The sequence below is a fragment of the Anser cygnoides genome, chromosome 12 (genome assembly GCF_040182565.1).
Source record: "Anser cygnoides isolate HZ-2024a breed goose chromosome 12, Taihu_goose_T2T_genome, whole genome shotgun sequence".
In the NCBI taxonomy this organism is placed as follows: Eukaryota; Metazoa; Chordata; class Aves; order Anseriformes; family Anatidae; genus Anser; species Anser cygnoides.
The window spans coordinates 5,435,714-5,448,104 of record NC_089884.1 but is presented as its reverse complement, the minus strand read 5'-3'; the positions used below and the strand labels follow the sequence as shown (position 1 = coordinate 5,448,104).

At 40.7% G+C, this 12,391-nt stretch overlaps 2 protein-coding genes across 2 annotated transcripts in view; one reads left to right on the top strand and one right to left on the bottom strand.

Annotated features, from left to right (window-relative positions):
• The window catches only part of CMC2 (C-X9-C motif containing 2), a 101,658-nt gene that overhangs the window by 11,646 nt on the left and 77,621 nt on the right, over positions 1–12,391 (bottom strand). Inside the window, exons 4-5 of the mRNA XM_067004763.1 lie at positions 2,291–2,386; positions 1,615–1,677 (exon numbers count right to left, since the gene is read on the bottom strand). Coding sequence (XP_066860864.1) covers positions 1,623–1,677; positions 2,291–2,386 — 151 coding nt within the window. The 3' untranslated portion in view covers positions 1,615–1,622. The remainder of the gene's footprint in view (positions 1–1,614; positions 1,678–2,290; positions 2,387–12,391) is intronic.
• Positions 1–12,391, top strand: part of CDYL2 (chromodomain Y like 2) — a 59,234-nt gene that overhangs the window by 18,129 nt on the left and 28,714 nt on the right. The gene's annotated exons all lie outside the window — the stretch shown is intronic.

The following is a 12,391-nucleotide window of genomic DNA, read 5'->3' as shown; positions in this document are numbered from 1 at the left end:
ACTGTCAGTTTGTTTAAATCCTTTTTCCATGACCACCAAAAGTTTCTTGTTTCCTTGGAATCAAACTAAACACTTTAGTCATGTGCATACCATCTTGAAATCTTCAAAATATCTACATAAAATACTTTTCCTCCGTATCTAGAGGACAAGCTTAGTTGTGTTCTAGATTTCAAGTTTAGTTAATACCCATGAAATACTCCAAAAAGATTAGGTTTTTGTTCTATTATTAGGCTACAGCTGACAAGCGTAATAAAAGTAATGCTTTCCCCAATGTTTATCAGTGTTCTTGTTGAAATAGTAAGAATATAACACTCTTCCATTGTGTTTCTGTTTATTTCTACATTGTTTTTTCATGTATGCCTTTGTACACAACTGCTCCTTGGAGACAAGGACAGGTTGGCATGATCAGAAATTTGTTATGTAATTCCAGAGCCATCTAACCCAGGCACATTCTTTTTCCCAGCAAAATAGAATCTGTATTCATCTTACGAGTCTCTTACCCCTCCCCAAGTATGCTAGGGACATTACATTGGATAATCTACTACAAAACTGCTAAGTACAAGCAGCAGATAGCACAAACACTAAATGCAGAAATTCAATGTAAGTTAAACAATCTATTTTCTCATTTTAAACAGATTTGCTTCATCAAAATTTTCATTTTTCAGACTGCTGTACATAAAAATTATTTCAGTGCACCTTTCCCATTTTCAACACCAGACCTGAAATCACTTTACAGAGGAGGTGATCATTTCAGATAAAGCATATAAAGATGAAGTGAGCAGTTGAGATGGTGACTTGAAACACAAGCCCAGGCTTTTGAGCCCCACCTAAACATTCTGTGCTATGTTCTCTTACTGTATCTGCACAAACCTCCAGGATGAGAATTACAAGCATATTTTTATTACCATGATTCCTCCTATCTTTGTGATAAAGTACAGCAAGCAACTTCTCCCTCTTGGATTCAGGCTGGCTTTATTTCCTTCACATTGGATGAAGAGCAAGTTTATAGCTCCTATCATGCCACGTGTTGTTCGTTCACCCCCCAATTTACCACACATTTGCTTGTCCTGCTCATACCATAAATAGTGAATGATCATACAAACAGTGAAAATGCACAGGTGTGACCATAAATGGGGATATTTACTTCACAAGGTATCTCGGTATTAAAAAATGCCAATTTAATGACTAAGAAGTTACTTTTAACCTTGTGATCAAGCTGACCTTGGTCCTCCAACCCATCTCTCCCGAGTACATCTCAGAGAGCAGACTGCTCTTGCTGTATGACCTGCGAGTCAACAATCCCTGATGATATCAGGTCAAGCAAAGACGGAAGTTCAGAGCTGCTTATGGGAAACTCCCTTCCAGCAGCCTGGTAAATCTAAACTCAGCGTAACTGAGTCAGTTTATGTGCCCATTTCCACAGACTGAATAGAACTCCATTTCCTAAATTCAGCCGCTTTTCCAAGTAGAAAAGAATTAATAAATTAGTAAATATTTTTGGCAAAACCTATGTTTCACTGATTCTTGGAATAACGTAGGTTGGAAGGGACTTTTGGAGGCCATCTGATTCAACCCCCTTCTTGCAAGCAGCACCAACTTAATTATGTTACTCACGGTCTTGTTCAGGCAAGATCTGAGTATCTCCAAGGATGAATATTCCACAGCCTCTCCGGACACCTGTTCCAGTATTGGACGATATGTATAGTTTGTGTTAGGGCTGACTGTGGGAATACCACAAGACTATCACAGACTCATTAGAAGATTAATTAGGTGCAAGATTCATGAGAGTCTCTAACAACTTATTAGGCATTTGTTAAAACTCCTTTCTGTAATTTCATAAACCATTTGCAAGTGGAACCTTAGTATTAAATGTGACCCAGAGGTTTCTTATACTAAATTGTGAATTTAAACTTCCATTCATAAACTATGTGGAAAACAGTATGGGCGCTGGAGCTCCAACCCGTGTGTGTTGGTCTCTGCGCTGACTCTCAATTAATAATAAGCAGACAGCTGCAACCTTCACAGCCTCAGTCTGTGACTGGCATAGTGCCACAGAGAGAACATATACTAGTCTAATCCCAGTGAGACGAATGTAGGGAATAAATCTAAAAACCCTACATTTATAAACATATAGTGCCCCATTCTACAGAGGCCCAGGGAACAAAGCCCTTTGCCTCACCATTGCTGTAAGTGCATCCAGGAGCAGCTGAGGCATTACGACAGCCACCAAGTTAGGAATCTGACTAACAAATGGACGGAAAATTTCCCCACTAATATATTCACTACTTACATATTCGATACTGCTTCAAGCGCAGACGTTTCTAAATGGTTCCTCGGCTTCATCAGAGTTCCAGTCTCCCCCTGAAGCTTGAGACATCCGCGTGACCTACCAACAGAAAGAGATGGTAGCCGTCAGCACCGAGAGGTGGCCCATGCCTCTGCAGTACCCTACAGTGAGCCGACAGGCGTTTTGAACAGGATGGCAGGATCTGTGCCTCTGCCAGAGAAACCCCCGTGTTGCTGCTTGGGATCTCTCGGGAAGGAGTGCAGGATTCCAGTCTGCCACAACCCCTGTGGCTGGAAGTACGGCTAACGCGGGGCTGAAAGCCTAACACCAAGAGTAACGGGGGTCTCACCACTTAACGGCTCCGTGGCTTGGGTGAATTACCAAGGCTGAGACAGGACTCACCGAGGGCAAGGCAAGTCGGCTTCCAGGAGGATTTAGGAACAGTGGACAGGCAGCCTGGGGTTGTCGCTTTGACAGCAGCCCCCGGGGACTCACCACTGCCGGGGGCGATGCGCAGAGGCCCGCGGCCCTGAGCGTGCTGTGGGCACGGTGTGCTCGGCCTGGCCTGGCACAGCCTCGGCCCATTCGTACACGCAGGGATGGGTTTCATCCCCGTGTGCCTTTCATCCGTGCTATGAGCTGGCGTCCTCCCCGCACAGAGTCCGTCCAGTTGCTCAAACCCTTTTATTCCTTTACATCTCCACTTTTAGAGCTCTGTTCCCACTTTTTAAATGCAGATTTATAACTAGGTGCTCTCAGATGTTTTTAAAAGCGTCAGTGTGAGGAATGTTGACAGCTTTCGTAACTGCCTATATTACAGTCCGTAAGAGAGCTTGTTCCTTCCAGGCACCAGCAGTAAGCCAGTTTTACGCTGGGCACAACCCAGATCTGGAACACAAATTCAATCTGCACTGAAAACCGATGTAATCATTGAGGTAACAGTTTGGTCTGCTGACCCTACTCATCTGAATGCTATTTCTGAGGGGACAGTGGTGTATTAATCTTCCTTTTGATAATTACTGTTCCACAGATAATTTTTGAACCTGTATGTGCCATCCTTCCGTGATGTTGCACTGGTATCCTGGATACATAGCATTACAGTCGCCTAAAGCATGTTTCTTTATTCCTCCTTGTGCTCTACCTTTCTTTTTGGCTCACTTCTGTACTCTGCCATCACATCGCCTTCATTTGTGTAACCAGGAAAATGACGAATTCTACTGAGTTCTGAACACCTTTGTGTTTTGTGACTTTGCTTCTCTCATTATCCTACTACTTTACAAACTGCTACTTCAGCTTTTCATTCAGAGGATCGCCCCTCAACCTTCTAGTATATTGTACAAAGTTGTCTATTTTTAGCCCTTTCCTTCCAAAGCCTCTCCCTGGGTGGTATTGCTCACAAATGTGACTGTCACTGCCTTTGCTATACGGACGCTCCAAGCCAGTTGCCTCCTATTCCGGTTTGGATAGAAAGCACGAAGCGGATGTATGATTTATCTTTCTGACATCTCCTCGTCCCTGCCCAGCCGTTAATACAACACAGACAGAGTTCTTCATTTTCTTCTCCCTCCTGTCTCAGTCACGATGGAGGGAATACCATCCTTACTCACAGTCAGGCCCATAGGTTGGGGATTGTTTGGGTTGCTGCCCATCAAATCTGTATCGATCATTTCAAAGATACTTGCGTCTCCTTGTATACAGCAGCTAGAAAATGTATTCTGTCCCTTTACACACCATACCCCAAAATTGCTGTTCCATATCCCTTATATTGGAGTAACTACCTGACACCTGCTCTGATTGTCCGTTTCACATGTTTTCCAAAACAGAGCTTTAATTTTTCCCAAGATATTGCAATAAAGGGCAAGTTCCTCAAAAATATCTGCAAAGCTGTTAGATTGTCCTCTTTCAAAGATCGCTGTAGAGCTCAGTTCTGCAATGCTTACAGTACTTCAGCAAGGCGAGGGTGGTGTACAATGAACACGTAGCTGGCCACAGTCACCTTGTGAGCCCTGGTGTCCCTCAGTAGGCTGCACCCTCTTGGTGTCACCCATCGTCCCCACGGCACAAAACCTTTGCAAAGCCAACTGGCTGCCCTTGGACAGTTCTTCCCAGGCATCACACTGTATGAGGTTGGTAAAGCCTCTCTGAGCAGCGGAAGCTCATGCCCACAGTGAAATCCTGAGTCCCCAGCACCTATGGAAACCACCGAGTGGCAAACAGCTCCTCAAAAACCAGGCTTCACTTCTTCATGCTCAAGTCTACCGCTTTTCTGTAAAAGGGATAAGAAAATATTTTTCTACCTACCACACAAGAACATGTGGTTTATTTTATGACAGTCGTACCAGTGGCATTTGTAAAGCAATGAGTCACCGAGTGGTAGTACAGCAGAGTAGTTCAAATATTTATTTATAGTGTATTATAGCTGAACCTTTGTATTATTTTTTTTGTGGGATCTTCACTTCTGGCTAAGCTTTGGGATGCATTTAAACGTGCTGAACTGAAGTCCTGGCCTTGAGTTGAATTTGAATGAAGTCCATATGGTGGAGAAAAAGAGTGAGTGAACGATACAACAGAACACTAAAATAAGCTAGAACTGAGCAAGGTAACGGGAGAACGAAATGAAAATGAACATAAAAGAAGACAGACAGCATTAATTCAATCTAATGATTTCAGGTTCATCTTTTACATAAATTAACAATTCCTGAATTTCTGGACTTATTTAGTGTTGGTGAAAAGCACTAGTGTTAGTGATAGTCAAGATAGCCTTATTTTTATTTTTTAAATACTGCATACACAGTTCTCTATCTCTTTAGAAACGTGAGTATCTTTAACACATTCCAGCCAGTTTTATTGAAAGAACCATGATATGTTCATATAAACACTGGTTTGCTTAGAGTCTCTTCAAGTCCTCTCCCTGTTCCTATAAACTGCTTTTTAAATAAAAATTTAAAAAATCTCATGGTTTAAGTCCCAGGGATTCCTACTTTGATTTTATGTGCACCTAAGTAAATTGGGAATAATCCTGCTGATATCCCTTAAAGAAAGCATTGGCAGAATCAGGACCTTACTAGGTTTTGCTTGTTCTGAACTCATCTTCTCTGACAAATACGCACCTTCCCCGCACACAAACTCTGAGGTGGTATAAAACTCACTGAATTCAGCAGAGAAACAGCCCAGGACGTAGTCCACAGTGTAGAAAGCTGAGAGCCATACGTGTGTCCAAAACAACCAGCTCTTTGTAGAGCTTCGCAAAATATTTTGTCTCCTTGCATTTAGATTTCTCATTCATCTTTTAGTCATCTGTGCTTGCCACAGCAATAGACTTTACAAGAACAGTTCTGCTTCAAGCGAACTTCATCCACATCTATCTCACTTGTGGTAGTAAATAGGAAGAACACCTATTTTTTCCTTTGTTAGTCTACACACCAGGAAAATATCTGTTATTTCCAAATTTAAAGTGTGCACTATAATGTGCAAAACAAATTGAGTATTATAGTAAAAATCACCAGCTGCACTTTACTACTGAAATAAAAGTAAGTGTTCTTTATCAAAATCAACTGTTCTAGATAGAACTATGGGATTCATTCTGAAAGAACTGACTTTAATTTCTAACGTAAAGGACATTTGGTATGCCCTGCTTCTTGTTTTCCTTTCCTTAAGAAATGCAAACACTGAAAACCAATCGTGAACTAATTTACTATAGAAAAGAAAATGATGACTTGATGAATGAAATTCATCATTACACTTCAAAACAAATAGAAACCCCCATGCTGTCTGGATTTCCACATTGAATGTGTTGATTACTGTTTCTAAGTAAAAGGGATTTAAACCATTTCCTGAGGGCAGACCTGAAGAGGTCTGCCACCCTTTGTACAACCCGTTCTTTTGGCGACACGGGTGCACAGCCGGACTGCAGAGGAAGAAGTACCGCTCTTACATGTATGGAGCATGGTCAAGATTACCTTAGCCTACTGCTAAAGAGCTTCTCTATTTTTTTAGGGCACCCTTGCACCTTAGAAAACTGATTTGTTTTCCAAGCGGAAACTTTCAGTATTTTTTACAAAATGATTACATTGCAGAACTGCCGTCTGTTTGCTATGCAACCTATCAATAAGAAGCCCAGGGCAGAAATTTGTTTGGCATCATTAACGTGTGCAACAAGAAACGGTTTATATGATGCAATTGCCTGCAATGACAGCGACTACATGCTGATCAGGAAGTCCCTTCCTGGTCCCTGCATCATTTTTTAATTTTCCTTTTCCAGTCCTTTATCAAGAGACAGTACAGGTCCATACAAAAATCCCCTTCTTCCAGTGGAAGATCCTTGGGTGTATTATTGCTCCTACCTGCTCAAACACCCACAATGATTCTGGCACATCCACCACAGGTACGGTTTATGCACATACACTTCAATATGCTAATAAAAAAAAAGTGATTTAGATTATATCCTTAAAGTTACATGGTGGGGGAGAATGGCTCCAAGAGACCAGGAGGGATGAGACTATAGCCAGGAGAAACTGCAACAAACAAAAATACAGCAGGGAAGGGCACGGCAATGGGTTCTGTTAGCAGAGGTAGCCAGAGGGACAAATAAGATCAAAGGAGCAAACAGACCGTGTGTGGAGCTGGAGATGTGGCACCAGGGCAGTTTCCAGAAATGAACAACTGAGAGGCCAGAGCAGAGTTTCAGTTTGAATGAGACTGCATTTCAGAGAAAGGTGGGGCTTCCAAGAAAACGGCGTAAAGCCACTACAGATACGGGCCTGCATGGAAGCTGTGGCTGGTTGCTTCTCTGCAGGCTATCAGCCAGGGCTTTGTTTTATCTAAACTGGTAATAAAGGCGAGCTTCTTCTGCCAGAAGACCCCTTAAACAAAGCGGAAATCACGTTGCACGTGGCAGCATAGAGCTCGGCTTGTTTCAGTTTCTTTAAAATATCTGGATGCCAGGGTAGATAGTTAACAGACTGTACTTCGGCAGGCAAAACGCTGGGTCCAGAAAAGTCTTAGGAATGTGAAAAGAGCACTTGTAGCAGTAATTTCGAATTGCCTCCTCACCCCTGCAAAACACAGCTGGCGGTGTCCTTCTGCTCTCCCAGATAGCTGGCACACCGACGCACGGAGCAGGCAGCCTGCGCAGCGCTGCTGTCCATCAGGACACGAAGATCCAACACCCAGAGAAGAGCAACGGGTGTTTGAACAGCATTTTCTTCGTCTGCCTTCACGTCCGTGTGTTGGAGGACATGTATACCTAAAGCAGTGGCTTGAGTTTAGTATGAGACTCACAGGTTTTCTTCCAGTGAAAATACAAAAGTTGTAGAATTTCACTAGCAAGTTAAACACCTCTTCTGATCCTGAGAAGAGATTAAAAAATTAGAAATCCATATGCTTACAAAGAGAAAAAGGGAAGAGAATAAAAAGCAGTGTCTTCTTGAAGGACATCATCTTCCTGGGAAGATGTCAGTTGAGGTTTTGCCTGTGAATAATTCAGATCAGGAATGTCTTCTCATTTATTTTTGTGACTATCTAGCCCTTTCATTTTAATTTCCTTCCAGGTAACTATACAAATTTACTACCGGGGAGGATTTGTAGCTGGCACATTAACTGGATCTACTCTGTTTTTAAACTGTGGATGAGATGCTGAGGAGAGACTGAGCATCCATTCCAGCATTATTTTACTAACATGGATACTGACCCTTTCAGAAGATACGCTCCCATATTTTTCTTACATCTGGAACAAATGCTCTGATTAGTAGTTTTTTTGAGAAATTAAATAACAATACAAGAGAAACACAAGTCACAAATCCAAGCAAGCAGGATATTAAAGCTAACGATTACATTATTTCTTCAAGAGGAGGTTACAAAAAGAAGGAAGTTAGGGCAATAATGAATTTTCAGAAAACAAACTTGCTGAATCAGATGGCATTTATCTCTCTCAGAAGTCTTACTGCCTCTCTTTACTTGGCACCTTCTTCAAAAACACATCTACATCCCTTCCAACAGCCTGAAGCACAACACGGGACAAAGATCTCCATAGAAAAAAAATATATATATATAAAGCAGTACAAGGGCTGTAATTTAGAGTAATGAAAAGCAGTTTTTCTAGTGTGTCATGAAATCAGTCTGCTGCTCTGTGCTATATGCTCAAAGAGACCATCTGAGCATCACAGATTACAGTTTAAATTGTTTACATAGATATGCATGGATAAAGAAGCCATGACTTGTATTTTGGAAATCACTGAGCAGATACGCAGTCTTCCAAACCTTTCTGCAAGTTGACTGATCTCCCAGAAGGTGATTTTCTGGGAGCGTAAAGATTTTTTGTATGTTCTGTAGAGCTGCTGTGAACTGTGAGATGAGTATACAGTGCTCTGATTTTGCAATTGTATCTATAGAAATAATTGAACGGTAATTGCCCCTTTTTTAACTTGGCTTAGATTTTTTTTGATAAGTCGGCAATAACACTGTGGTTAAATGGGTGATTTTGACCCTGAATCTTTTGTGAAGAAGGAAACTGTGCACTTGATCACCAGATCATATCACTGAGTTTATGAAGCTCTACATACTTGTACCATACTTGTCTGGGATTTTTTTTTTAATTTCACAGTAAGTTTAGAATGTACAATTTTTAAACAAAAAGATTTCATTTATGACTTTCATTCTAGTTTCTGCAGTTGTGCATACTGTTAGGTTTAAGACTGCTTGGAAGCTAAAGAGTATGTTGCAAGTGCACTTGCACAGATGCTATCGTCTTATTTTGTTTTCTTTAAACGTATTTATATAGTGACATATCAGCTCCCCAAATCACCCAGAATTAGTAGAGATGGAGAGAGAGACAGAGTCCAGGCAAGTAATGGGATATGTCAATTCTAGCACTCTCCTAACTGTGATACCCCTCCATTACACTTTGTCTGCAGTCATTTTAGTTTTATTAGACTTTCCTCACTTTCCAAACAAAATATAGTGAATTCGAGGATTTGGCAAACTGTAACTACCAAAGTCACTTTTAGGAAGATTTTATTCAGTTGTCATTAAAGACAGAACAGAGGGGAAATGGAAAATCAGACACGGAAGCTGTAGGTATTTTCTGCATATTCCCAAGACCATGTATTGTTTATTCTAGGAAACGAATGAAAGTATTATTTCTATTAATCACTAGCTGTCACAGAATTACTTCTCATTAAGAAAACTCATATGAATTTGTGTAACCTGAAGTAAATGCAGAAAGGCTGTTCATTATTACCATGGACTGTGAATAGAAGGAAAATGGGACAGACTGTACCAGGTGTGGGTAACAAACTGATATTTATGCTCACGCTAAAGCACTTCACTATATGCAGGGAAAAAACACAGTGGCACTCTGAAGGGGATAAATCAATGGAGAACTTAAAGCCGCGAGAGAGAAAAGAGACCATGTTTAGAGGTCAAGCATGTTTGATGCTACCCACAAATGCACTCAGTAATGAACAATGAGACAGTAATGAGGACGAGGTAAATATCTACTCAGACTTTTTATGCATCATTAGTCAAGCCAGTGGTTTTGATGGCTGAACCAAAAAAACTCAATGACAACAAATAAGTTTGGATCAACCCACATTTTTTTTTCATTTTCTCCCCAGCAAAACAATAAACTGAAAATGGGGTTGATCAGAAACAAAACATTTTGTCTTCGGGTTACTTAGTTCCTCTTTAACCTTTTCATCTTAGTTTTGTTTAGTTAAATTTGAAGTGAAACACTGATAGCTTTGTTCTGAAAATGCTGTAATGAAATGCTTAGTCTCTCCCAAATATATTTGCTTTCTGAATATCTTTTCTGAAACCGTTTATTAAATTTGACCCAATTTCATAAATACTTCTATTGTCCCCTCATGATGTGTTGTTTTGAACTGGTTAATCACATTCTCCGTTGCCAGTATTTTGTTTCCAGGAACAAAGACTACTCGTGTTTTTTTTCCTTTTATCCTCTTAATTGAAATGCATAATGTCTCATCACCAAAATAATTTTGTGTTTTCCACAATAAAAAAATAAATACAATTTCCAAGGAACTTCTTCCCTTTACTTTCCCTCCTTGTAGTAGAGCAACAATGTGAAAATGGGTAAAGAGTATAGATAAATTTAAACATATGTGTATGAGTGAAAAAAGGTGAGGTTGAAGAGATGTTTTTGTACATGATTCTGAAAATGGCAAGTTATTTGTCCATCCGTTCTGAGGCTCTTCCTTCAGTGAGCAAGTAGGGCAACACGACTGGTGCAATCCATCAAAAGAAATACCTAAGATACTCCGAGGTAGCATCAACCTGACACAGAGCTTGTGTTCCAAGCCTGAAATCCTCAATTAAATAAGGGGGAAGCGCATGCATTGTGTAGCTTGTACAAGCAGAAGAGTGCTAAACCAAATTCTCTGCACTAATGATAGCTGTGGTCTACTGAGTTTAGCAGCAATTTAATTTTTTCCCCAGGATATATTTATATATATATGTTTTGCTCCTTGGTATATTGAGCTGCAGTAATTAAAGTAACAAATCCGCAGACAACCACAGGCCACTACGGAGTTCCACAGGTTGATGTAGTCTTACCGGCTGGTCCCAGACAGGAAGATGAGAAGTATTTCAAAGCCAGGGATAATTTGGACAGCTGCTCCCTGTGAAGTCCACAAGATCAGAGTAAGTCTATTAGTTCGACAATTGAAAGCCACTCGTCCCAAAATGAGGACACAAAAAGACAGTTCATTTTTCTGTGAGTACTTTTCCTCTTTTCAGACAAATGATCTCAAACTTCCTAGACTGAGCTCCAGTTAATTGTTTTGCCACACTGAGCAATCCTGAAGGGGACTGTGCTAAATTCAGAGTACAGATGATTCCTTGCTTTGCTTCTACAGTGGTTCTATGCAGATATTTGATAAGACAGAGCACAGGGATGAGCTGTTTGGGATGCTGCAGCTGAGATGCATCTCCTCCTGGAGATGGAGGGAAGCTGGCCACTATGACTCAGACGCAGATATCTTAGCACAGTTCCCAGGTAAATGAATTGAGATGGAAGTATAATGTTTAGTTGCTAATTACATTCAGACGCCTTTGGGGAACCCACCAAGATTTCTATGAATGTACAGTTCCAGCCAGTGAACAGACAGAATTAATCCATTGGTTTGCTCTAACAGGGGACCTAAAAAGAACAATTACTTACACCGCTGTGATTGCCCTTCTCCAAGGTTAAATTCTCCATACAGATTCCACTGTTGTTCTTTACATGAGACATTTTTTATCTGATGAGCAGTGAAAACTTACATTAGCTATCTATTTATTTATTCTAAATTAATAACGGTGCTTTTGTTTAACAATAATGTGTTTTTTTCACTAGTCGCATCTTTATTCCTCATAAGCCACACTTTCAAGAAGTTAAAAAAAAAAAAAAAATCAGAAAATAAAACTTGGGAGAGACCACAAAAGGTTTTCTAACCATACTCCATTTTCCAACAGTTTCTACTCATGGCAGATGTTGGTCTGACAAAAGTTGTTTCTTCTAAAACCCTCTCTACCTTCCTAAAGTTATCTATCTAGTGCTTAATTATTCTTACCGTCACAAAGATTTTCCTAATGAGTTGTCTACATATCACCTGATGCCATTTAAACCTGTGCCTTGCTGTCCAATCCACACAGAATCGTTTACTTCTACCTTTGCACATCTATCTCTAACTCACTTAGGATTGTTGTTACGTTTCCCCTCTTCTCAAAAACAAACAATTCTCTTTGAGTTTCACTCACGAGCCAACATAGATCACTAATTGTGCTTGGGTTCTCATATGCACTCTCCCTCTAGCTGAGACCTTGCCAGTGCTGGGATAGCACAAAGACTTCCCTAGTTGCACGGTCTGCTGTCCACAGCAGCATGGTACTGTTAATTCACGCTCAGATGGCAGTAATGGCAATCATTTTTTGGTGTAAAAACAATGTACTTTGTTCTAATGGTTCTCTGTTCAGGATAGCTTCAAGACACAAAGAAGGCATTTACAGGTACCTAATCCGTGCGTGAATTCAGGAGAACGCTCGGGAGCTGACAGTATAGCAAAAGATGCTTTATCCAGCTCTTTCAGACAAGAGGTAGCTGAGGAA